Below are 27,230 nucleotides of genomic sequence, written 5' to 3'. Positions count from 1 at the left end.
TCTTTCACAACTCTTTCCAGTTTTCCAACAGGAAGATTTCTGCGAACCTTTTTTTTTATGCGAAAAACCCTATTTAATGTAAACCGTTCCTTCGGAGTCGAATCAACCATAAGAAGGGTTTGATGTTATATGGTTAAGGAATTGCATTATTATTCTCCATCCTCACTGCATGCTTATTCACTGTGAGACTCTTGGATCCTTGCATGTCAGTGTCACCAACAGCCTCATGACGGTGTTCAACTCTAGTTTTATATAGGGTTAGATTTGAACTGAATTATCTCTAATTTGAAAGCTAACTAGTTTAATTTGATGCGGTTTAGATTCTTTCAATTAGAATTCGAACTAAGTTTATGTAAAAAAGTTTAACTTATTTTCACAAACAAATCAAACTTTAATTAAAAAGAATCCGATTCAGTTTGACTTGTGAGTTGGATAGAAGACTTAACTGGGTTTAAAACTTGACTCATAACTCGATTCAAATTATATTAAATAATTGTTAAAATAATATCATTTTACCAATTATTAAATAAAACGATATCATTTGATCAATAAATTACAAATTCAAACCATAAATTTGAACTATAAATCTAAATAATAGATTTAAACCATAAATTAAAATCAAAATTGGGTTAAATCATTTTTTATTTGAATCAAACTCAAATCACCCTTAATTTTGGTTTGACAAATTCAAATCAAACTATTTTTCATTCAAACTAAACTTAAACCAAAGGGTATTCAGGTTCCATTAGTTTCGTATTCACCCCGTAATTGTACAGGCTATCCTTTATACATTTTCAATGTTTGTCTTTTTTTTAATTTTTTAATGTTAAAAGCCAAGATAGATGAGTAGCCAGAGAAAGGAAGACACCTAATGTATCAGTAACTAGATTCGAAGCCAAGATTTCGAAATTATATATCTCAATCGTCGTCAAAACAACCAATAATCAAATCTATCTCAGAGAGAATACATAATTTTCTTATTGTTCTAAACTCAACAGTACTATGATAAATAAATCCCCCTCTTACCCGCAAAATAAATAGTTCCAAGCCTTAGAGAAAAAGCTTGGACAAAATGCTGCCGAAAACAAGTCCAGGACAATCAAATCAGAGTACACATTAATGAAGCAATCTACTTAGATGAGCTCTTAGATAACTCGGCAGCTTTTCACCCAGATGGGTTCAGCTCATCCCAGGCTTCAATCCAAGTGACCATGGCGTCGGCCAACTTGATGAAGTACTCATCAAGCTTACCAAGTTTTTCTTTAACTTGTTTGGAGAGCTCAATGTAGCAGTTCTGCACAGAGGTGCATTCCTTTGGAAGGGTGGTGGTTTGGAAAAATGGGATGAGCTCTTCTTGCCAGAAGATGCCTTTGTATTCCTTCCTAAGATTCACAAACGGATTGCTAGCTTTGCTGTGCCAGATGTATGGCAAACCAGTCTTCACTCCAAGCCCTAAGTGGTCACAAATGACCTACACAACAATGACAAACAAGGCCCCTTATCATCACTGCTATGGCAGCAATAAAGATCTGCAAATTTAGCAATAAGAATAATGCGATGGATACCTTGGTGCACCAGCCAGCCCACATATCATCGTAGCGTCCAATTGGCTGACCATCGCCCATGAGACCAAAGTACATTGCAGGGCCAATCAATTCACGGTTGAATGCCAAGTTCATACCACACATGGGGAAAAGGGTTCCCTTTGGAATGGTCATTACAGCATCAACATACCTAAAAGATATTCAAATAGGATTAAACAAATTAAGCAGATGCAGAAACCTGGAAAATGGAAGCATTGAATAAATTTTCTACCTAGTATTTCTCTCATGAGGCTTGACAAGTTGGGTGGGAGCATCATAATCTGGGATGTTAAGCCAGAGACCATGAGAAACGGCTGTGGAGACACCCTCACGGAGACTGAATGGATAGCCACGTACAAAATCAGCCCCTGCTCTGTATGGATCATACAGGGTATTGAAGAAAAATGGGGTGGATGGAGTCAGAAGGCTCTTTATATGCTGCTCCAGGGCATTGATGTCCTTGCCCGAAGGGTCTTTTGCAACCTGCAACACAGCAAGACTCAAAAAACTTCAATCCACAAACCATGTCATTGCAAAACCTAAACAAAGCATTTGCACCTAAACATTGAGGCAATCAAATTACAATAAACAACATACTACTACTGGATCTCAATAAGAGTTCAAATTAAGCCGAAAGGCCAATGAACATGTGAAGTTAAACGAATGCCAGCACTCTAAAACAATCATGCTTGAACTAGTTTACATATGCATCTAGGGATCAAATTTCAAAGATTACAATTCATAGTACAGCATACGAAAACTCTTTCTAAAATATTTAGATAACCAATAAGAATCAAAAAAGTTCAATTATGAGGAGAACGGCATCATAACTGCAAAGACTTGAAGTCAGATCTATTCAACACTAGATTACAAAACAGCAGTTTGTACAGTAACTGACACTAGCAAAACCACATAGATGCCAAGATCCAAACTTCCACCAAAATCAAAACAACCCAGATCCAAAAAGTAAAACAATTCGACTCAAATCTAGCAAAGATCCAAACTTTCTCCACAAAAACTCCAACGGAGAAGATAAAGAAAAAGTGTTATACTTACAAAGCAATCATCATCAATGGTGTAAATATACTTCTTCTTGGAGACCATGAAACCGAAGCACCTGCAAGCAGAGTCCTTGAAGGATATGCAGGAAGCCTTGGGACCCAAAATCCTGTTGATGTCGTTTCTGTTGTAGAGTTCGTAATCAAAGCCTTCGGGGACCTTAATGATCTTGGAAGGATCACCATCTTGAACGATGATCAAATGGTAAGGCTGAAAGAACGGCCTCCACTGCTCCAAGAAGTCAAGGTTCCGAATGGTGGGGATGACGATGTCGAGCTCGTCCTTCAGCATCGGAATTGGGGAGACGGGTGTCGCCATGACGAAGCTCGAAAGGGTTCAACGGTTGAAAGAGGTCGAAAGAAGAAGGGGGACTTTTTGGGTGAAGAGAGGGACGGAGCTGCTCGGGGTTTTATAGTCGAATTTGAAGTTAACGCAGTCCCGGGTCGGGTCTATTCGGGTCGGTTGAACGCGTGGGAGTTCAGAGAGTGGTTTGGGGTCGGGCATGACACGTGTCTTCTTGAAAAAATTATTTTTTAGAAATTTAATAAAATTTAGCTAAAAAATTCTTTATTTTATGAGTAAATTTATTACCATTTTTGAAAATAACGAGATTTCTCTATAATTAGTTCAAAAAAATATAAAAATTAATGTTTACCTATATATGGTAAAGGAAATTAATTAATTTATTTATTATTAAAATTTAATAAAGGATTTAATAATTAATTTTTTAAAAAGAATCGTGCGAGTCTTTTAAGTAGAAAAGTTGAACACTTTAGGGACCCAATTTCATCATTTTTTTTGTTTTAAATTTTTTTACATTTGTGGCCTTTTTTTCCTATTCGCCACGTCATATTTTTAAACTGCGTCTCAAATTTCTATGGTTGTAGTGAGAACCCTGCGGTTATCCTTCAATTTCCAAAAATCTAAATATTTATTTATAAAATAATTTTATTAAATATTTTAATTAGAATTAAAGATAAAATTATTATTTATTAAAAAAATTTAAAAAATTAAAATTTTATTATATTTTTCTCTCTAAGTTTAGAAATCTCATAATTCTCATCTACCTATTAAAGTTTGAAAAATGACAATTTTTTTTATAAAACTTTTTTTCTCTTCTCTTATCTCCCCCTCAGATTTCTCTTTTTTTGTTTTTCGACAATAAATTGAGGAAAATCGTCTAAATACGTCGTCTAAACAAAAATTGTTTAAATTTTTAAATAATTTTCATTAATCTATCATCGAAGAGCAAAATGAGAGAGAACAAGAGGGGAAATAAGGTCGAAGAGAGGACAACCGATAACTAAAATTAACGGATTATTGCCAGAGAAAAAATAAAAAAAATCTTATAAGGGAAATTATTATTTTTTAAACTTCAAATAGAGAAAATTATAAAATTTTTAAACTTTGAGAGAAAAATATGATAATACTTTAATTTTTTTAATAAATGATAGTTTAACTTTTAATTTTAATTAAAATTTTTAATAAAAATTATTTTATAAATTGGTATTTAAACTTTAAAAAATTCGAACATTAGACGTTAGGTTTTCACGATCCCTTTGGTGGAATAAGTCTTTTGGCCAATTTCTATTTATAAAAATATTATCTGATTTTTTATGGTTATAAATTTGAGTAATAATATTCAAAGCAGCTGATGGTGGCGGCGGCGGCGGCTTTTCTATTTGCGGTTGTGACTTTGTGTAGTGTAGATTTTTAGGAATTAAAATATCAAGAAATTAAAAAATGAAAGTGACCTCATTTATAATACTCGAATTATATATTATATGTATTAAATATTATATAGTATAATTTTTTTAAAAATAAAATAATAAAAATAATTAATTGATATATCATTATTTTAAAAAATATAATAAATATTCATAAAAATTTAAAATTTTTTATATATTTTTTTATTAAATTATCTTGTTTTTAATATATTAATTTATATTAATAATATATATTGTATCTTATGATACGTTTATTGTATCATATTAATTTGACATATCTTATAATATATATTATTTATATATATATATTATAATTTATCATTTTTTATATGAATTATATCATATTATATAATATTAATAACTCACTTTATAAGTAATGGGAAATTTTTTCTAGTAGCATGCCCGTACACGTTTTGTGGGATCTACACGGTGATTGCACACGTGTCTTTAGATGATAAGAAAGACAACGTACTGCGTGGAACACACCCAAATGTTGTTGACTTTTGATTGATGACTGGGTTGGGTTAGACGACTTGTCGGTCTTGTTTGAAGAGAAAAGTTAGACCACTTCTCTCTTTTAGAAAGTTCAAATTCAAACGTCTTCGACGGTGATTGCGGTCAAAAAACAAATTTCAGGAATCTTTTGAAATTTAATTTTTAAAATTTATTAATAAAAAATCTGAATTTTCGTACCAACATAAGACATGATATATTATGTGTATTTATTTTAAGTATATAAATAAATATATATTTATAATTATTAATATATAAATTAATACAATATAATATACATATCATAAGATACAATATCTATCTTTTGATATGATACATATTACCAATATAAATCGATACATTTTTTTAGTGAAAATAATTATATAATAGAAGTGTATATAAAAAATTTTTAATTTTTGATAATATTTGTTGTATTTTTCAAATTGATTACATGTCAATTAAAATTTTTTATTATTTTGTTAATATTTTATTTTTTAAAAATGGTATCATATATTACGATAAGATATTTAATACATGACAAATAGGGTTGAATTCGAGTTGAGTCTGTTTGAGCTCAATTTGAATGAGTTTGAAATGAGATATCTCTATATAGGCTCGATCGAGCTCGAGCTACTTGTCAAATTTTTCAATTAAAAATTTTGATACAAAACGACGTCATTTTGACCAATATGTATTAAAACGGCGTCATTTTGATAATAAAATAGTTAAAAACTTGAACTTGAAACGAGCTGAACCGAATTCGAATCGAATTTGAGTTGGACTTCCACGAGCTCTGCTATATACAAACCGAACTGAGCTCGAGTTCAGCTCGACTCAAATCCAGTCCTAATGATAAAAAATTAGGTTTTAATATATGATATGATACATAATTTGACTATCATGTATATATTTATGTATATCATTATACGATTAATCGTTACTTTATCTTTAATTTAAAAATATTTAATTATATAATAATATATATCTAATATATATTTATTTGTACATTTAAAATATATATATATATATATATATATATATATATATATATAATTTTATCGGTTTTTTTTTTAATGATGGAGATATGTGTCAAATTTGTGCTTGTTACAAAGTTTATGTCGCAGTAGTCTGATGTTGAAATTTGGAAATTTTTTATTTCAAAGGAAATAATAATAATATGAATAAAAAAACATTTGATTAAATAAATTGTTGTATCAAATGGGTATTAATATGATAATTTTTAAAAGGTAGAAAGATTATTCCTCACTCAAGGTGTAGTGAAATGAGAAATTTTCGTCTATTAGTTTTTAAAAAACTAAATATTCATCATTTTATTAAAATTTATTATTAAAAAAATAAAAATATTATTTAATTAAAAATATTAAAAAAACTAAAAATTTATTATATTCTCTCTTAAGTTTAAAAATTTAATAATTTATTCTACCTAAAGTTTAAAAAGTAGTCATTTTCTTCTTAAGGTTTTTTTCTACTTCTCCGATGACCACCTTCGACTATCAAACTTCCCAGGCCCCTCTTCTCTAGCCGAATAATGTTAATCTTTAAGTGAAATCATCCGACAAAGATGATTTTGTTTTCATCCGATAAAAATGCATATTGTTCTCTGAGCTCCATCAAAGAAAGAAATTTTTCAAAATTTTGGTGAGAAAAATTATCAGGTTTTTAAAGCTAAAGAGAGAGAAATATGATAAATTTTTAATTTTTTAATTAAATAATATTTTTATTTTTAATCCTAATAGTGAATAAAAGTTTGTCTTTTTACTAGGCCGTGAGTGGAAAATACTCCTTTGGCCTTTATTTATTTGTTTTAAAAAAAATATTATTATTATTATTATAGCTGAGTCAGGAATAGATGATATTATAAAATTTTAAGTTTGAAGGCCAAAATAACAAATATATTTTTACTGTTATAATTAATAATTGAGTTTAAAATATAAGTAAGAAAATAACTTTTTCAAATTAAAAAAAATAAAAATCTGTCTATTATCAAAAGATAGTCATTTGGCCGATGTTATATCAATAAAATTACATATATTTATTTTGAGTTATAAATATATATACATTTAATATGTGTTATTAAATTATAAATAATTTTAAATTAAAAATAAAATAACAGTTAATCACATAATAATACATATCAAATATATTTTAAGCACGTATAACATTACTCAAGTTTTAATTCAAAATGGCCAAAAGACTTATCCTCACCCCAGGTTTAATCCATTCTTATATATATCAAATAATTGGTGAATTTTTTAAAACTTACCCCTTGGGGGAAGATGTTAGTTTTTCAAACTAATGGAAGAAAATAATATATGTTTTTAGAGTTTAGTAATAAAATAACAGTTTTACCTTTTATAGCTAACAATTTTGGTTAGGTTTAACAACATATAAATAAATGTTTGAATTTTTCAAACTTCACATATGTGTTTTGAGAATACGCTAAACCTTGGGTGGAAATAAGTCTTTTGGCCATTCAAAATTAGGGATAACAATAGGGAGAGGCAGGGAGGAGATTTCAATCTCTGTCCCTATCGCTATAGAGGATATCAATCTTCGTCCTTGACCCATCCCTGTTATGGAGATGAAAATGATTTTTCGTGTTCTCCTCATGAAGAAAAATCCTTTTTTCGTCTGTACAGGGAAAACTCTCCTCCTCGTACTCATAAGAAAAAATCTTCTCCTCATACCCTCTAAATATAATATAAATATATTAAATAATAAAATTAAAACCAACTCACTATTTTAAATATCACAAATATAATATATTAATAATTTTAATATGCATAACAAAAACTGAAATAAATTTGAAAAATATAAATACTCTAAAACTATAAAAATATACTAGTATTTTAAATAAATATATTAATGTAAAAGGACATGGACGGGGATGGGGACGGGGGCAAGGGCAAGGGCGAGACGATGAGAAGATTTATGTATTCCTATCTTAAATTGCAAAGATTTTTTTTTATCTTCGTTTTCATCTTTTTCTCTATTTCCATCAAAAAAATTTCTTTTTATTAGAGTTGAAAAGAATTAAAAACTCTAAAATCAGATTAAAATTGTTATCCCTATTCAAAATTAACAGTCACTTGTCATGTAACCAAATGTCCTTGTGTTTATACCAGTCGAGATTTTGTTTTCTGTAACCTGGATCAGAATAGCCGACACAAACACACCTTACACTTTACATTAAGACCATTTTCAGCCGAAAGATTATTTATAATTTTATAGTAATTTCCCGGCAAGTCTTACTGATTTTATAATATGATCGACTGTATGGAACCGTTTCTCCTCTTGACTAACTCTCAAGACGTCAAGAGATTGGATTTTGAGTTGGGCTGCCTTGGAGGACGAGATTGGACCACGTGCACTTTATGAGATCTTGGACGTAAAATAACTATCACCGACAAGTTGTCTTCTGCCGTGGTCAACTGGAGAATTCTGATTTTAAAGAAAAAGAATATTCTTATTCTCTTTTTATGGTGGAAACGACACCTAATTACTTTTTTATTTTAATTTTCAATAATAATTATAATAACAGGAATAATAATAACTTATTACCAAGATTAGTAACGCTAATAAAATATTAAAACTTTTAAATAAAATATTTGAGTTCGAATTTCTATTTTAATTTTTAATCTCTTACGGATGAATTATATGAATTTATAGATTGATTGAAACGGAGTGGTTCACAACTATCCATTAGATATGTTTATAAATGAGGAAATCATGCATAAGAGGAAGGTATGCACGTTTGTTGGATCGAGATGTATGGTTGTGCATTAAAGTAGAAAATGAATAGATGTTCATTCGTTCATAGTAATGTTCAAATAGTTGATAAAGGCACATAAGACAAGTTGTAGTACCAAGTCATGTTAAAAGAGTGCACATATGAATTAGGACATGAAAGAAAGTTATAGGTAGATCCCAAATGTTAGCAAAATTAATGAAACATTAGAACTTTCAAAGTGAAAATCTGAGTTCGAATTTTTATCATGCTTGTGAAACTTTAACTTATCCGATGTAATGATTGTGGGTCCAGTTATTGTATTTCAAGTTTATCTATCCAACAAACATGAATAAAGTCTTTGGTTATTAAAAGAAAAAAATTATAGGTGAAAGCTAAATAAGAGCCTGAGTTATGATAGTGGCTTGAGTGCATACACATTAATTAATGAAAGCATATCATAGTTCAGTTTACATGAGATGAGTTTTCTATGCATGTGGTCCCAAAGTTAGGGTGTAACAATGTTTGGAATTGATTTCATAGTAAACATGGATAACTAGCAATCCATAGAACTTGTGAGATAAGACACATGATGACCTAATATATTTATTGATATGTGTGTGACAAATTCCATAGTCACAATTTTCAGAGCACTCATGAAAACATGATTTTTATGAGTTTTTTGAATATGTTCATGAAAGTCATTATGAGAGGATACCTGTAGATTTCTCTTTATACACACTCGTATTAAATATAATCCTAACACAACAGTCTAATAGTGTGTAGGAAAAGAGCACTACATAGTGTGCAATTTACATAACTAAGATGTCAAATCTTAGTCTCAACCCAAATTGATTGACACAGAGAAAAATATTTTCTAAAAAATGTTTTAAAAATGCTTTTAGCACCAAAATTTCACGGGTTACATATAAACAATGATCATATTATAGGATTCAAAAGTGTATCATAGATGATCGAGTTAAATTATCAAATTATGAGACCAAATGTGCTTCCTGAAATGGCTGAATGAGACTGAAAGTGTTTCTAAAATAATAAAGTTAAGACATGAATTTCATGTCATCTAACTTCGAAGTTCGAATGTATACTCTTGATGACCAAGTTAAAGTGGAGTAAAATTTAAAAATAAGGGGAATAAGTTATCAAGTATAAGACTGAGTTATCTTACTTGCTGACCAAATTATCACTTACTCCCATCTCTTTATGTGTTATAAGTAATAGGTGAGAATGACAACTGCAATACAAGATCAGCGAGCATGGAGCCAATATGAAAGTAGTTTACTCATATGTTTGTTTATGTTTTTATCTATTGTACTTTTCAGACAATTCATCATGTTCTATATTTAGAGATGCTACACACATGTTATGTTTGACATATTTGTATGCTTTCATTGATACTGAGTAATTTATGTATGGGTATTTCTGTAATTTTATAATTTGAATTTTAAATTTTCTTAATTTTTAAGTTAAATCATTCTAAATAGGTCAAATGTATTAGCATTTCCTTCCCAGAGGGTAATATTTCTGGAGCAGGAGTTACAAGGATGGGATTAATAACAAAAGTGGCAAGTATGGTCCTCTCCAAATACGCTCGAGTGTATACCATGGTTAGAAGTTTATCCGTCTTTTAGTCTAGTTAATAAGCAGGTATGACCTGAAGACTGGGGTGACATGCTGTAGTACGTCTTATTGCGAAAATATGACCAATGTGTATTGGTGTTAAGTATCTGTAAACTCTACAAAAAAAGAGACGACACGGCAACCTTAGTTAAATTGTCTGTTGGGAAATCCATTCAAGTTTCAAGAAAAATTCTTCTGTTGTATTTGCTAAATGAAGCAGGTAATCAGTCATGATCATCCTAACTGGCATGCACTAGTTTTTCCATCTCTAAAAGCCCTAATTGTGCCAAGGTCAATTCCTTGTATCAAATAAAATATACAACAGAGATATTAGTATATGTAAGACAATAGCTAGAATCTGGTAATTTACTTCTGCTTACAAGATTTTGTTTTATGTGTTCTGAAAACTGATAAAAAATTTTTTAATGTAAACTAACATTATAGATAGTTTACATATGAGATCAATATAGACAATCCAATATATTTAAAAGGTATGATCTCGATAAACAATATTAACAGAAAACTTATGATGCATGGGTTTTCAGATATTCTAGGAACCCTAAACAATTTTAATTCAGTATTTTATAATTTATGCGTAGTTATTACAATATTAGGATTGAATGTTTTTATTCGGTTCATGTATAGTAAGTCTTACGTGGGTGATTTTTACTGTTTTCACAACACAATGTGTCGTATGTGTAAATATGATGCAGGGTGGTTGTTGAGAAATTGAGCAAAAGATGCCTGGGGTTCTAGGTCATATAATCACTGATATGGCTTTCTTTGACGGGGCTGAACTGACACAAACATATTGAAAACTAAAATAAAAAATGGATGAGAAAATGACAGAATGACATTGATATGAAGTTCCCAACAAACCCAGTAGGTGAGCCTTCTCCATACAAGATCTTTTTCCCCATTCAACTCTTTGACATGAAAAAATATAAACATTCTGCATTCTTTGTCCCTACTGCAGAGAGTTTCCAATACCAGAGAACTTGAATTAATCATGGTTTACAACAGATATGCATCTCCTTTTGTGTCAGTTTTTGTTGCTGTTATAATCTTTTCTCTTGCAGGTAACTTAGCGGCATATGACATTCTGGATCCTAATGGGAACATAACTATTAAATGGGATGTGATGTCTTGGACTCCAGATGGTTATGTGGTGAGTAAAATTTGCAAAAATACTGGACAGAATTGAAGTTTTTGTTTTCAGTATGACATGAAAAGATGAATTTACAGGCGGTGGTGACAATGACCAATTTTCAAATGTACCGGCACATAATGAGCCCTGGATGGACATTGGGATGGACATGGGCTAAAAAGGAAGTGATTTGGTCAATGGTGGGAGCTCAAGCTACAGAACAAGGAGATTGTTCCAAGTTCAAAGGAAACATACCTCACTGCTGTATGAGAAATCCCACAATAGTTGACTTGCTTCCTGGAGTTCCTTACAACCAACAAATTGCCAATTGCTGCAAAGGTGGCGTTGTTGCATCATGGGGACAAGACCCTGCAGCTGCAGTTTCTTCTTTCCAACTGAGTGTTGGACTCGCAGGTACTTCAAATAAAACAGTGAGGCTGCCAAAGAATTTCACCTTGCTTGCTCCAGGGAAAGGCTACACATGCAGCCCAGCAACAACTGTGCAACCATCTCTTTTCTACTCATCAGATGGGCGTCGAACGACTCAAGCTATGAGTAAGTTTATTTAGTTCACTATTTGTAATATCCTTGTTCCAATAACCCGGTCCACTATCAAGATATTATCTACTTCAAACACACTCTATTATGATTTTATTTTTGGGTTTTGCAATCCAAAACATGTCTTGACAACTTAAGAATCTCACAGGCTATTTAAACAAACCCAACATGTCTCTCATGTTTTGCCAATGTGGGACAAATCCCGCATTGGTAAACACGGAAAAGATGTTGGATTTGTGTGTGCATCCAACATCGCTTGAGATACTAAAATCAGATTGGTTAAATAATCTATAAACTCTTTAAGTTGTCAAAACATATTTTGGAAAAACTTATCATCAAAACCATGATGAATTGTATGTCTAAAATAGACAATATCTTGTCAGTGGGTCGGATTATTGGACCGAAGATATTATATTATTATCTTTCAAAGTAACAATCATGTTATCTTTAACTTTAACCGTTCAATTGGCTATTTGTAGTGACATGGAATGTGACATGCACTTACTCACAAGTTCTGGCCTCCCGAAACCCAACCTGTTGTGTCTCGATGTCATCCTTTTACAACTCTACCATCACCCCTTGTCAAAACTGTTCTTGCGGCTGCCAAAACAGAAACAATTGTGTCAAGTAAGCCTTTTTCTGATGGTGAATTCAATTTGGAACTAAATAGAAATGTAATTCATGTTTTATGATTGATTGCAGGAGTGCTTCAGAGATCAGGAGTACTGTGGAAACAAACATACCAAGTAACACACCATTGCTACAATGTACACAACATATGTGTCCTGTCAGGGTCCATTGGCATGTGAAGCTCAATTACCAGGACTACTGGCGGGTCAAGATTTCCATCACTAATTTCAACTATGCAACTAATTACACAGAATGGACACTCGTTATTCAGCATCCGAATCTCAACAATGTCACTGAAGTTTTCAGCTTTGACTACAAGCCACTCATCCCATACAACTCTATAAGTAAGTCACATAGACGGTTCTCAGAAATTTCTGAAAGTGAAACAGATTGAAATAATGAAACTGACACTAAATATTGTACATTATAATGAATATGCAGATGACACAGGAATGTTCTATGGCATAAAGTTCTTCAATGATGTTTTAATGCAAGCTGGACCAGATGGAAATGTACAGTCAGAGTTGATTCTGGAAAAGGATATAAATACTTTCACATTTAAGCAGGGTTGGGCATTTCCTCGGAAAGTCTACTTTAATGGGGATGAATGCATGATGCCGCTTCCTGAAGATTTTCCATATTTACCCAACTCTGCTTACAGAAATCCAACAGCATCATCATCAGCAGTTGCAGGTTTTTTGGTTTTGTTATTGCTAGGATTTTCGTGACTGTAATTGAATAGAGATTGACACAGCCTGGTGTAAGATCAGCTAAATCTTCAGGAATAGGTATGTTTCCACTTTGAAGCCAATCCTGAAAACAAAATGATTCAAATAGTGATGTTGCTTCATTTGAGTATAAGCCTTTGTGCAATAATAATAATAGATAAAACTTTAGTTGAAGTCATCTGATTACAAAATTGTTTATTTTTTATGGTTAATTGATGCCTTTTTTAACTAAAGAAATGCACCCATCATTATAATCATCTTGGAGACTTCAAAATTCATATCAATATTGCTAAAAATGAGACTTTCCAAATCCTAATTGAAAATTGCTACAGTCAAGAAGTCATGAAACTGCGGTTCTTGAAATTATGGAATTTTCTCATATCAGATTATGATTAAAATTTCCAAAGCCTAGTAGATTCAAAGTTTTGAGAATGATACCAGAGACAGCTTCTGCATAACTTTCACTACGGCTGAATAAGAAGTAGATATATTACAATCGGATGGCGAGAGGCCACTGGTGCTGCCACCTTCTTGATTGTAATCTGTAACAAGATCTGCTATCATCAGAACAACACAAAAACCAATAATCAGTCCACTAATACACCTTACTACCATACAAAACAATATGATAATACTTTCTACCAAGCTCAGCAAGAGCAAATCCAGTTACATTTTTGACAATGGCAGCCTCGGTGCTTTTGATGATACTTTCCATTTGCTGATTATACAACTAGGCAAGCAGAATGTTGAGAGACACTAAGTTGAACAAAGCACAGCGTTTTTGACAGATGGCCTTCCTATTACAGCAGGTGCACACCTTCATAACTTCTTTCTAAGCTACAACATATGGCCAATGTGCAGTCCTTCAGTTGCTGAAATCCATAAGTAGACATGTACTTGATTTTGAAATATCCATAAGCTTTTGGGTGTCCATTGTGCATCATTTATTTCTCAATAAAACCATGTACACACACTTTTGAGTACACAATGATGTGTTATCATGTCATCAGGTGATTTCGAATTAGGGATAAAATAACACATAATTACATGATAACAAATAATTTGTATACCCAATTGTATACTCAAAAGTGTATACACATAGCATTGCTCTTTAAGCACCATTTCTTTCTCTGCATTGAACAATCTGATGAGTATTTGGTGTTAAGAACAAAGAAATTATGACAGACATGCTAAAATGCTAACAAGTATGAAGTAAATCATATATCAACTATAATTTCTGCATCAAGTTCATTGTTACAAGCACCTTTTTTTTTTGTGTGTAGATATTCTACAAACAATTAGATCAAGTGTATATATATACACAATATAGCATAACAGATGATTCTAAAAATAAGGCAGAAACCTCTAATTCCAATACATAAATTAAACAAAGGGCAGATTTCTGTAGCGACAGGCTGTAGTGCACCTGAACCCACTCATTTCATGCTAGGAACTGGAGTACACAGCTTCAGAACAAATTAAACCAAGCGGCACATCAAGAAAGTTGTAGAACAACACTTAGCTTTTCCAACAGGCTCTAAATATAATTCATCATGCAGAAGCTACAAAGAGTACCAAAGATGCCAAGATTGTTATGGTCAGTTGAAATAAAGAAATAATTGACCGGGAACTGGCATTTGGTAACCATGGGTAGGCATCTGGAGGTGGCATCACACAATTATCACCATTGAAATAAATCCTTCGAGGGAAAGCCCAACCCTTTTCAAAAGTGAAAGTTGATAAATCCTTGCGGAATAATAGCTCTGACTGCACATTCCCATAAGGGCCAGCTTCATTTAGAAAATCATTGTAGAACTTAACTCCCCATAGCATGGCAGTATCATCTGCAAAAGGAACATTTCATCTTGTCAAATATATATGATAGAAATAAATTAGACTTTAACTCATCTTTGACAGAAAAATAATTAATATTCTGCAAGAGTTAACTTACTTAAGCCTTGGTAAGGAGTTAATGATTTGTAATTAAAGCTGAAAAGTTGGGTGAGATTATCAAAGTTGGGGTGCTGCGCAACAATATTCCACTGTGAGTAATTCATTGCATAGTTAAAATTAGTGATTGTGATCTTTACACGCCAGTACTCTTTGTAATTGAGCTTGACATGCCAATGAACTCTGACAGGACACATATGACTGGTACACTTGATCATAGGTTTAGTAACACCTTTCCCTGGAGCACTAATAACTGAAGCTAAATGTGGAGACTTTGGGCTGCAGGACATCATGAGAGAAAACATATCAGAAGACAAAAACCATGAAGATATGTTCCGAGAAAGATTTAGAAACAAAGGAGAGGGTGAGGCATGCAATAAAAGACACAGGAAAGTACTTACTCAATGCAGCTCCCAGAATCAGTTCCGTTGTTTTGACAGCCACATGCACAAGTTGGACAGCCTACTATCGTGTCATTGTAAAAGGACGAGAGAGAAACACAACAGGTGGGAGTTTTTTGAGCCAGAAATTGTGAATACGTGCAAGTAACATTCCAGGTCACTGCCATGAGATAAAGACAAGGTAAGTCAATGAAAATATCGTTCCCTAATACTGAGAGTTTTGCTATTTAGATTAAGTAGAGAATTCAATGATAATCATTACATCTAAATTTGACTTTGAGACCAATTCACAGAGAATAAGTTTCCTTATATGTCACAACATAACAGTAGCTCAATCAGTAGGCACACATAAGATGTTACACTTTTAAACCATCTAGATAAATTACTATCACATGTTATCAGGCAGACAGAACATCTAGATCAAAGGCTGAAACAGGATTATCAAGGTGCCTAATTGATTAACACATGAAGTTATCAATCTCTATGCTACTCTAAAGTATTTTTTTCAAGAAACTTACTCATAGCCTGAGTGATTCTCCTTTTATCTGCCGAAACAAATTTAGTTGGTTTCACAATTTTAGCAGGTCCACAAGTATATCCAGGCCCTGGGGCTCTTATTGTGAAATTTTTGGGCACTCTGACAGTTTTGTTAGTTGTTCCTGCAGCACCCACACTGACTTGAAATGAAGCTGCTGCATTGGCCGGATCCTGGACCCAGGACGTTAATACTCCACCCTTGCAACAATTTGCAATCTGCTGGTTGTAGGGAGTTCCTGGTAATAAATCCACTACAGTTGGATCCTTCTTACAACAATGTGGGATGTTCCCTTTATATTTTGAACAATCCCCTTGCTCTGTGGTTTGGCCTCCCACCATGCTCCAAATGACTTCCTTTTTTGCCCATGTCCACCCCAATGTCCAACCAGGTGATTGAATATGGCGATATTGTTGGAAGTTGTACATTGTAACAACAGCCTGCCAACCCAAAATAAGAATGATCATTCAAATTGCAATAAAACTATGTATACCTACTTTGAGTACACAAATGGATACACAATTTATATGTGTCATCATGCAATTGGATGTTATTTTATTCTTAATTTAAAATTATCAAATTATACGATAACACACATAAATGTGTACCCATTTATATACTCAAAGTGGGTATGCATAGTATTGCTCTTTAAATTATATGTTCAGGAAAGCCTTTGTGGAAAAAAAAAAACAGGGAAATGGAAACTGTGATTTGGAGTGCTAGATTGAGTTCTCCAATTTTGCCAAAGTTACGAGCAATTTCTTCTTTATAAGAAATTGAAATATAACATAAGGCTATCTTCATGGTGATTATAATTTTATCTTTCGAAACAAAATTCATATCATTAATTGACACTTACAACATATCCATCTGGAGTCCAGCTCATCAAATCCCATTTGATTGTGATATTCCCAGTTGGATCAAGTGGATCATAAGCTTCTGCAAAAACATTCAGTAAAGATAACTGAAAACTGCAGTTCTAAAACATTCTAAAAACATAGCAAACGTCTGAAAGTGAAAAGGAAACATATAAGGCAAAGAGCAATATATACAAAGCACAACACATGCATAACTTGGTTTTTCACTATACAAAAGTCAATTAATCTTCCACTCTCTCTTTTAAATGAGCCCCTTCAATTCTTAAATTGACTCTAACATATTGGCTCCAAAACAACAAAGTAATCACATAATGCAAAGAAAGGGTCCAAATCACGGATATAACTCACTACACGATCAACACTTCCACTAACGAACGCCATACATGGCAACAAGTTACTAAAGACAAAGTAAAATAAATTATAATAATAATAAACAAAAAATCACATTACATTAGAAACATCACTCCTCGTATCTACCATTTGATATTTTATTTTTAGATTCTAGATAATTTCGGACCCTTCAAAGATGAAAAAAAAAAATTTCTCATTGAACGAGTTGTCTCTAAAAATCTTTGCACATACTAAACATGTCTTAGACTTAATCTCAACGGCAACATCAAATCTTTGAAAAACAAAAAAGTAACTTCAGAAGAAAAAAAAATCTCTTCATTTGACAAAATTCAGCCTGAAAAAGCTACAGAAGGGCTTAAATCCGGAGTGAACACAGTAAAATTCAAACAAAATGTCACAGTTCTCTACTAACTAAGCACAAGTCAGCTGCAGAATAAAAGAAAAAACAACTAAAAACCACAAAACGAAGTGCTCAAAAACACGAAAAGGAAAGGAACCACTAACCTGTGGAAGTAAAAGTGTAGCAAGAAAACAGAAACACAAAGAGAATGGCAAAGCGACTGAGCTTTGAAATGAATCTAGAGAGAGAGGATAGTAAAGATTCCATAACTTGAGGCAGAGGTTTTGAATTGAACGAGTGAGTTGGGTGAGTTAACCCAAGATCTGCAAATCAGAGTGAAAGAGAGAGTGTTCTTCCATCTTTCACATGGCGAAGGAGCTTTCGTTTGTTGTTAGTTGATCGTGGACTTCGCAAACTCACTCTGTTATCACTTTAAGTGGTGTGCAATTACTGTTACGTCCTTTTCGCTGCTTTAAGAATTGTCTTAATTACAATAATACCCTCTTATTTGATGAAAACTTATTGGCCAAAAGATTTATTCCCACCAAGGTTTATTGCGAACAATCCGTTAAGTATGAAAAACTTAAACTTTCATTAATATGTTGTTAATATTAACTGATTTAGTTAATTTTAAAAATAAAATTATTATTTAATTATAATATATTAAAAATAATAAAAATTTTTATCATTTCTTTCATTAGTTTAGAAAACTAATAATTACTCTCTTAAATTAAACTTTGAAAAGTTATATTTTCTTCCTTAGAGTTTTATTTTTACCTAAACTTTTTTGGCATTGGAATCTGATGGTCATCTCTCTTTCTCCATTGTCGATGGCCAATCTCCCGATAAAATCTCTTTCTCTACAACAAAGATGATGTTCTCGTCTCTGATTTAGTTGTACAAAGAGAGAGATTTCGTTGGGAAGTTGGTTGTCGATAGCAAAGAAAGAGAGATGGTCATGGGATTCTAGTATTAGAAAAGTTTGGATAAAAATGAAACCTTAGGGGAAGAATATAATTTTTCAAAGTTTAATTTATGAAAGAAATTATTAATTTTTTAAAACAAAAGAAATAAAAGAAAATATTTTATTATTTTTAATATATTATAATTAAATAAGAATTTCATCTTTAAAATTAATTGAATTTAATAATTTTAGTATTTTATAGATAAAAATTTAAATTTTTTATATTTAATAGGTACCGGGTAGGCGGTTTACAATAAAGCCTTGGGCGGGAACAATCTTTTGGCTAAATTTATAACTGAATAAATAAAATCAGTTAAAAAGTCCAAAGAAAATGACCAAAAGTATCAGCATAAATAAAAATCAGACAATGTGGAAAGAGTGAGCAAAGTGGGGCAGCCGGGCCCACAATTGTAGCAACAGTCCAAAAGCCAGCGTCGGTGGAGAAATGTTGAAGGCTACGTTACGGTCTCATCCGAATCGAGTTTATTTAAATTCGATTTAAACAATTTTAAAATCAGTATAATTATGAAAATTACAAATTTTTGAATTTAAATTCACGTTTTAGAAATAATTGACTCATTAAACTCATAAATATAAAAATTTCGATACAATTATATCAAAACGATGTTACATTGATTAATACAATTTTAATCATTTTTTAAATATCAAGTTAAACTCAAAATTTAGTTTAAACTCAAATTCGAATTTGGCCCTTCTTAAATAACGTTAAGACAAACTTAAGCGCTGTTTAATTTGAATCAAACAATAGACTAAATCTTGTATTAATATGGAAAGCCAAACTAAACACAATTATCCAATAATTATTTATTTTTTCTTACCAAAAATAATGCGCGGACCGACCTTCTCCTCTGATTGAAAAGCACAAAAATAAATATAATTGATTATGATTTTTTTCTCATTAACCATGCGTCACCAATTTGGGTTGTGCCGACAAGGAACTATGAAATGGACTTGTGTCATGGAAATTGATTTGAATAATGAAAGGGTAAAAACAAATGTCAAGTATACATATGAGTATTTAAATTCAAAAAATTATATATTATATATAATCTATAATAAGATATAATATAAATAAAAATAATATATAATTAAAATATATTAAATTAATATAATATAATGAACGTATTATATGATACGATATATATTATTAATATATTTTTTAAGAAAAAATATAATATAATAAAAAAATATTAATTAAAATAGTTTCTTTTAATCTTTTATATATATATATATATAATAACTTTTTTTCTTATTTAAATATAAAAAAATTTTAATTTGATTTTATCTTTACAAAAATAGAATTTTAGATTTAGAGATGTCCGGCTGGACTCTTGTACTTATACAAATAATTTGATTTTATCTTTAAAAAATAAGATTTTCTTATACAAATATTAGATTTACCTAATAATCTTGTAATTACCACGCCAAGATTTCTTCCCTTATTTTTTTGCCTCTCAGCAATCCTCCTCGGGGTGGTTGGAATATATCTTTCATAGACACCTCGAGGCCCAAATAGCTAAATTCATCTTTTGTAACCATTTTTACGGCAATTAGATCATGTATCTAGTACAAAAAAATTAAGGCCAAATGACTATTTCCCACCCAAGGTTTGATGTTTTGTCAAGTTTTCATCCTTTAACTATAGAAACACCAAACACCCATCCATGACCGGTTAGATTTAACAAAACTCTAATGATGGTAAAGGTAAAATCGTCATTTTCTCTATAATATTAAAAATAAACTAAAATAGAATCTATTTTGCCCCCTAAACTTTAAAAACTAAAATTTTCCCCCAGCTTAAGTTTTAAATAATCGTAGTTTCACCCTAGGGTTTGGTTTTGAAATCTCCGACAACATCTCCAGCTCCATTGCCGATGGCCTCTCCCTCCCGAAGCATCCTCTCCTTTTGACAATCTCTTTCCTCCCATTTGGATACCCCATCAAAGTCGGAGAAGCCATGGAAGACGAAAAACTTCAATGGGGAAGACGTTCGTCTTCCTAGTCGTCGTCGTCTTCATCTTCCAACTGCGATCAGGCTTAATCTTCGTCTTAATCTTCCAACTACGATGAAGACAACTGCGATCGTCGTCGTCGTCTTTGTCTTCATCTTCATCTTCATCTGGGAAGACGATAGTCTTCTCAGACGACGAAGACGAGATCGATCGATCTCGTCTTCATCGTCTGGGAAGATGATTTCTCTTCCCAGATGACTTCTCTCTGCGTCGGATACGTAGTGCAAGAGTTGAGGGGGGCTGTCGGGAGGGAAAGACGACCGGTGATAGCACCGGAGAAAGTGAAAGGGTTTGGAAATGAACCCTAAGGGGGGAAATGTGATATTTTCAAACTTAGCTTAGGAAAAAAATGTTAGTTTTTAAACTTTTAGGGGGGAAAATGAGATTAAATTTACCACCATTAGGGTTTTGTTAAATCTAACCAGTCATGGGTGGGTATTTGGTGTTTTCATAATTAAAGTGCGAAAACTTGAGAAAACATCAAACCTTGGGTGGGAAATAGTCGTTTGGCCAAAATTTAATCTTTGCATTATATATGATGTGTTATATTATAAATATTAATAAAATAATAAAAAAATTTAATTATTATTTTATTATTTTAAAAAGTATCACAAATATTAAAATTCTTTTATATACTCTTCTTATAGGGATATTAATTAAAATACTTTATTTTTTTTCATAGATATATAAAACTTTTTTTTTCTTATTATTTATATATAGTCTAAAATATAAGATATCTAAAATACTTTTAAATTTTATATTCATCCAGTCAAATATAAACTCACATAGTCAAAATATAAAACTCACTCACTCATTTAACAAAGATTAAGTTATAATGTGAAATGAGATAAAAATGTAAAATTCTCTGGCAACTTTAAAGGTGGAAATGTTGGCCGGTTAGCTGACTAAGAAACCAGTCAATCAATTTATTTTTAAAAAATTGGTTGGTTGGGTGGCTGGGTCATGCGATAAAGAGACTCAAATCTCGGTCTCTTTGTACGTTTGTTGATGAGGGGAGAGAACAGTCGACGGTGGGTGGAAATGGACTACCGCTAAGAGAGAAGTCGAGAGAGAGAGAAAATGTTGTTGTCTCCAGCCATCAACAGCTACTACAAAAATTCTAAAAGGAGAATGTAAGTTTTTTAAACTTTGGGTGGGGATAGATAGGATAAATTATTAGTTTTTAAGTCTAGAAAAAGGAGAAAAATATGATAAATTTATAATACTTTTAAATATTTTTCCTATATAACAATTTTAACTCTGACAATAACAATAAAATTTAACAAAAGAATGAGTTGAGTTTACTCCAACCCTTACATGTCAAATAGTCGTTTGGCCATTTTCAATTTTAAAATCTGGTTCAAAACCGGATACCCAGAAATTTGATTCAATTATCTAATTTTATTGATTCAGGAAAACTGGATCAGACTGAACTCGGTTCAAGATTTTGTCGGAAGTAAACATTCATTGTTGTTCATAAAAATACAGATCCGGTTCCGTTGCGCAGATTTGAACATCTTTATTTGTGATTAATCTATGTTTTTTATTGCCTAATTCAGTTGGTCAAATCATGATTCAAGTTGGTTGGGTTTGGTCTGCAGCTTGCTTTGCATTCACATGTATTTCTGCCAAGGATTTTGGCAAGTTTATATGCCCTTCTCAGCAAAATTTGCGTCTGATCCTACTAAATCAAAAGTTTCATCTTAACATATTATCAGTAAATCTTAAACCTATAACTCTCCAGTATAGAGATTCTCATCCTTTACCATTCAAGTTACTGAGACCGCTTTGATTTCTTTTTCTCCTTTGACAAAATTAAAGGTACAATATGAATTCCCATTCTTCCCACAAATTAATAACTGCTTTCTTTCCACATTTTACCATAACTTATACAAAGCAGACTCCAGATTCATGTGAAGCTTTACCAGCGCAAACTGCAATCATGCGAAGTAAACTATTGGCTTTCAGAATAACATTGAAAATCAAAATTAGATTTTGTTGGCAAGATTGCATTTAACAGTCACTGTTGCCATCTATCTATGCCATCGAACAATGATAAAAACAACTAACAAGCAGCAACAAGCTTTGTTACCTTGCAGACACAGAAAATATTGAAACTCAACCAAATGGTGAGTCACAAAAGAACAAAGCTGATGCTCAAGTTGCAAAAGGCAAAATATACTTTCATAGAATCCAAATTCAACAAGAAAATTATTTCTAATGTCAAAAAGAAATGAAAATCACAGAGTTCAAAATAAGAGCTTGAATTCAATTGTCAAACCCTTAATCAGAAGTCTCATCGCATCATCGTACGCCTTGGCTTCTTCACAAAACTCAATCTGATTTGCTTGAGCCGTCTCCTCTTCCTTGCCATTTTTTCAGGCAAAGTTTCCCTCTTCTTCTCCTTCTTCACAGGTTTTGGTTTCTTCAAAAACCTTGGTTCAACCCTATACTCTTTGGGTGTCACTGGCAGCCCATTCTTCAATGCCTCCTTAAACAACACATTTGCCTTATCAACACGGTTATGTGCACACCATTTTCCCATCAATAAATCGTAAGTTTTGATCCCAGGTTTGCACCCATCTTTCTTCATCTTCGCAAACACGGTCATTGCATGCTCAACCCTTTCAATCCCAAACAAAATCTTCAAGAAGGCATAATATGCCTTCTTGTCAATCACATAACCAGCACTTTTCATTCTATCAATCATTTCATCGCCTTCTCCGACCCTTGCAGCCTGATACAAACTCTTAATCAAAACAAGATATGTGGTTTCGTTCGGATGACAGCCCCATTCTCCCATCCTATTAAACAATTTCATTGCATCCTCAGTTCTCCTAATCTTACACAAGTTAGTAATCATCACATTGAATGTCTCCACATCCCTTGGAACCCCATAATAGTCCATATCAACCAACACTTTCTCAGCCTCAGAATCAAGCCTAAATGCATCTTTTTTTCTACAAAGCTTACAAACACAATCAAGAATAGCATTAAAAGCCATTGTGCCAAGCTCAAAGCCTCCTCTATACATCTCACCGGCCAATCTTTTTGCCTCCTCAAGTTTCCCATCAACACACCAACCTTTGATCAACAAATCACATATCTTATCATCTGGGAATATTTCATTTGCAGTATTTTTCACCAATTTTTCCGCATAACTCGCATACCCATTTTCACATAATTTCTCCACAATCACTCTCAGTGAATCTTTATCACGCTTAAACCCATAATCCCTCTCCATTCTCTCAAAAAACCCTAAAACCTGCGTTGGCCGACCCGCCCGGACTAGTCTATCAATGCAAGATTCTAGAGTTTTAGGCCCCAAAACCTCTTTATTTTCAACCAGAAAATCATGGGTCGCCTTAAAATCCTTTCTACGACCGAAATAATCTGTGAAAAATGACAACGTTTCATCAGAGTGGGAAAAGTTTGCGTTTTGGGTAAGCCACTGGTTAAACCCTAGAACTGTACGGCCAGCTTCAGGGCTAAGATTGAGCGTGGAGAGAACCAAGGAAGGTGTCGGCCTGATGTGAGAGAAATTGAGGTGAAGTCTCTGAGAAACGGGTAATGGGTCTGCGTCAGAACTCGCGAGGAGTTCTCTAGAGAGAGATTGAGCGAGTTCTTGATCTGCGTCATCCAGGGTATTTTTAGGGTTTGTAGCGGATGCAGATGCAGTCTCAGATTCAGAAGAGAAGTGTTTAGAGAGGAAATTAACTAAATGGGCCGGGGCAAAACGGGAACAGAAAGCAGGTTGTGGAGAAAGGAGACGGTGCGGGAGCATCTGAGGAGAGAGATGGTGAAGGAAGAGCCTTCGGAGTTGCAAAGGCGCCATTTTTACGGCTAAAGTGTAGAGTGGAGTCGGGGGCAACAAAACCCTGGAATGACAGGGTTTGACAAGCTTGAAGGAAGAGGTTTGGGCTGTGAATTGGGCTAAAGCCCATAGAGCTTGAGGCCCAAATGGATTAGTTGGGTCTCAATGCCCATTGTAGACTAGAAACATTACAAGCAATCGATATGAGAAAAACTTTTTGGCCAAATTACTATGTCCCACCCAATGTTGGATGAAATGATGGTTCTTTTCAAGTTTAAAAAAACTAATTTTTTATTTACCTATCAAAATTAACAGTTAGTTTTAAACCATATTTATGTTATTTTATTTAAATATTATAATAAGAGTAAATAAACATAATATTTGTTGGTATATTATATATGCTTATTATAGAATTTCGAAATGGGTAAAAAGCTTATTCCCACCTAGAGGTGTTAGTGGGTCGTGTAAACTCTAACACAATCAATTGAACTTAGAGGTTTAATAGGGTTGAGTCAGATCGAGTTTTTAACAAATCAGGTCATCAATTAAAAAATATTTTTTCTATTATAATTATTATTTTATTAATTTATTGTATAATATTGTATAATACTGAGATTTGTCAAGTTAACCTATTATAGTAGATGGTCGGCCCAACCCATTTGATATATTTATTCCCACCTAAAGTTTACTTTTTTCTCAAGTTTTTACACTTTATTTTTCAAAAATCCAAATATTCACTCATGGACTGATAAAATTAACTAAATCTATTAGTTTTAAATTTTGGTATCATTTTCCCTCCTTAACCTTAAAAATTAACAATTTTCCTTAAACCAAGTTTTAAAAAGTAATATTTTCCCTCTTAGGGTTTATCTTTTAATCTCTAAATGCTCCTTTCGATGCCATTTTAAGCAATCTCTCCCTCCTAACGCTTCATTTTTCTTTGATGGTTTCTCTCATGCGTCTCTTCTCTCTCATGCTAATCATGCGATGTTCATATAAGAAGACGATCGTTTTAAGTGTATGTTCATTACTTAATCATATAATAATGCATCATCTAGGTACTTAAATATATACTCAAAAGTATATATACATAATTTTATTATTCATATAATTAATTATATTATTCTCAATAATGTTTAAATTATGCATCAGAACAAAAATGAAAATGTTAGAATTATATACAAGGATGAACAAGGATAATATTTTCAACAGCTTGGATTCTTGACTAACCCATCAAGATAATATTTAAATAAAAAAAATCATATATTATGAAGAAGAAAAAAAAAAGTGAGTTTATTATTTGGGTAGGTAATAGACACATACAACACTCAACAATGACTTGTAAATAAGAGGAAATTAACTTTAAGAGTTAACAAAATTAGTGAAATATTAGAATTTTCAAGAAAAATATTTGAGTTTGAGTCTCTATTACGTTTATAAAATTTTGATTTACCTAATACAGTAATTATAGGTCTAGTCATTTTATCCTAGATTTATTTGTCCAATCGACACAGACAAAATCCCCAATTAAAAGAAAAAAGGAGAAATTCATGATAAAAGTTGGAAATTAGTGATTAATATACCATAAAAAATTAATAAAATAATGAATTTTGAGTAATATTATGTATACCAATTTTTAAGTACACAATCAAGTGTATAAATAATATGTCATTATATGATTGAGTATTATTTTATTTTTAATTTAAAATAACATAATCACATAATAGCATATAATTTGTAATATAATTTTATACTAAAAAATATGTCTCTATAGTTTTATCGATAATTTTCAAACCTATGAAATAGCATTTAAGGTGATAATTTTCCTTTTTTGAATAAATAATTCAAATTAAAATTTCATAAACATGATATAAAAGAGCGAGTCATATGATTTGGATTTATAATGCTCACACGCCAACCTTAACAAGATTTCTGTCTTTTCTCTCAACTTTTAACTAATTTGTCATTTATTTATTGAAGTTACCTAAAGTTTTATAGAGGATTCATGTTGTTTTATCTAAATATTATAATAAAAATAAACATAGTATTTGTTCATATGTTATATATGTTAGCTAGGGGTGATAATGAGTCAAGTTGGATCTAAGACCCTCACATAATGGGGTCTTATGGGTTGAGTCGACTATGAAAAACATGAGACCCACGGCTTAGTCCTATATATGGGGTCGAATTGAGTCAGGCCCAACAGTAATAGACCACAATTAATTTTAATAAAAAATAATTTTGATATTATAATTATTATTAATTTTTATTTTGGCCAAACGACTATTTCCCACCCAAGGTATGCTGTAATGACGAGTTTCCACCCTTTAACTATGGAAACACCAAACACCCACCCATGGCCGGTTAGATTTAACCAAACCCTAACGGTGACAAGGGTAAAATTGTCATTTTCTCTAGAATATTAAAAATAAACTAAAATAGAATATATTTTGCCCCCCTAAACTTTAAAAACTAAAATTCCCCCCCCCAGCCTAAGTTTTCAAAAATCGCAGTTTCACCCTCCCGAAGCATTGCCGACGGTCTCCGGCTCCACTGCCGACGGTCTCTCCCTCCCGAAGCATCCTCACCTTCCAGAGAACTCTTTCCTCCCATTTGGACTTCCAATCGGAGTCGGAGAAGCTGTGGAAGACGAA

The 27,230-nt window shown here is 32.2% G+C and overlaps 4 protein-coding genes across 4 annotated transcripts; 1 reads left to right on the top strand and 3 right to left on the bottom strand.

The window, feature by feature from the left end:
* Window positions 1-888: 888 nt before the first annotated feature.
* Window positions 889-3,039, bottom strand: LOC123203851 (probable UDP-arabinopyranose mutase 2). The gene is made up of 4 exons (XM_044620302.1): window positions 2,640-3,039; window positions 1,816-2,066; window positions 1,566-1,734; window positions 889-1,471 (listed from the first exon to the last, which is right to left on the bottom strand). The coding sequence occupies exons 1-4, from the start codon at window positions 2,958-2,960 to the stop codon at window positions 1,166-1,168; spliced, it is 1,047 nt and encodes a 348-aa protein (XP_044476237.1). The 5' UTR covers window positions 2,961-3,039; the 3' UTR covers window positions 889-1,165.
* A 7,838-nt stretch (window positions 3,040-10,877) lies between these two features.
* On the top strand, window positions 10,878-13,484 carry LOC123203850 (COBRA-like protein 4). The gene is made up of 5 exons (XM_044620301.1): window positions 10,878-11,415; window positions 11,493-11,949; window positions 12,432-12,579; window positions 12,655-12,926; window positions 13,024-13,484. Exons 1-5 carry the CDS (start codon window positions 11,257-11,259, stop codon window positions 13,308-13,310), a joined length of 1,323 nt encoding a protein of 440 aa, XP_044476236.1. The 5' UTR covers window positions 10,878-11,256; the 3' UTR covers window positions 13,311-13,484.
* Window positions 13,485-14,518: 1,034 nt separating this feature from the next.
* LOC123203849 (protein COBRA-like) lies at window positions 14,519-18,187 on the bottom strand. Its single transcript, XM_044620300.1, has 6 exons — window positions 17,930-18,187; window positions 17,056-17,135; window positions 16,180-16,636; window positions 15,662-15,821; window positions 15,262-15,539; window positions 14,519-15,154 (listed from the first exon to the last, which is right to left on the bottom strand). Exons 1-6 carry the CDS (start codon window positions 18,030-18,032, stop codon window positions 14,862-14,864), a joined length of 1,371 nt encoding a protein of 456 aa, XP_044476235.1. The 5' UTR covers window positions 18,033-18,187; the 3' UTR covers window positions 14,519-14,861.
* A 4,550-nt stretch (window positions 18,188-22,737) lies between these two features.
* LOC123204847 (pentatricopeptide repeat-containing protein PNM1, mitochondrial-like) lies at window positions 22,738-24,649 on the bottom strand. The gene has a single exon (XM_044621651.1). The coding sequence runs from the start codon at window positions 24,595-24,597 to the stop codon at window positions 23,059-23,061; it is 1,539 nt and encodes a 512-aa protein (XP_044477586.1). The 5' UTR covers window positions 24,598-24,649; the 3' UTR covers window positions 22,738-23,058.
* Between the last annotated feature and the right edge of the window lie 2,581 nt (window positions 24,650-27,230).

Source organism: Mangifera indica, chromosome 20 (assembly GCF_011075055.1).
Source record: "Mangifera indica cultivar Alphonso chromosome 20, CATAS_Mindica_2.1, whole genome shotgun sequence".
NCBI lineage: Eukaryota > Viridiplantae > Streptophyta > Magnoliopsida > Sapindales > Anacardiaceae > Mangifera > Mangifera indica.
This window is presented reverse-complemented; position numbering and strand designations above follow the sequence as displayed.

Bases quoted from the DNA above. Each gene is read 5' to 3' on its own strand.
- LOC123203851 (XM_044620302.1), bottom strand. From the start codon at position 2,960: ATGGCGACACCCGTCTCCCCAATTCCGATGCTGAAGGACGAGCTCGAC. The intron at 1,735-1,815 runs GTAGAAAATTTA...AATATCTTTTAG, and splicing joins CCTCATGAGAGAAATACTAG to GTATGTTGATGCTGTAATGA. The intron at 1,472-1,565 runs GTATCCATCGCA...ATTGTTGTGTAG, and splicing joins GGGCTGGCTGGTGCACCAAG to GTCATTTGTGACCACTTAGG.
- LOC123203850 (XM_044620301.1), top strand. From the start codon at position 11,257: ATGGTTTACAACAGATATGCATCTCCTTTTGTGTCAGTTTTTGTTGCT. The intron at 11,950-12,431 runs GTAAGTTTATTT...GGCTATTTGTAG, and splicing joins TCGAACGACTCAAGCTATGA to TGACATGGAATGTGACATGC. The intron at 12,580-12,654 runs GTAAGCCTTTTT...GATTGATTGCAG, and splicing joins AACAGAAACAATTGTGTCAA to GAGTGCTTCAGAGATCAGGA.
- LOC123203849 (XM_044620300.1), bottom strand. From the start codon at position 18,032: ATGGAATCTTTACTATCCTCTCTCTCTAGATTCATTTCAAAGCTCAGT. The intron at 16,637-17,055 runs GTAAGTGTCAAT...TTGGGTTGGCAG, and splicing joins GGACTCCAGATGGATATGTT to GCTGTTGTTACAATGTACAA. The intron at 15,822-16,179 runs GTAAGTTTCTTG...ATCTCATGGCAG, and splicing joins GAGAATCACTCAGGCTATGA to TGACCTGGAATGTTACTTGC.
- LOC123204847 (XM_044621651.1), bottom strand. From the start codon at position 24,597: ATGGCGCCTTTGCAACTCCGAAGGCTCTTCCTTCACCATCTCTCTCCT.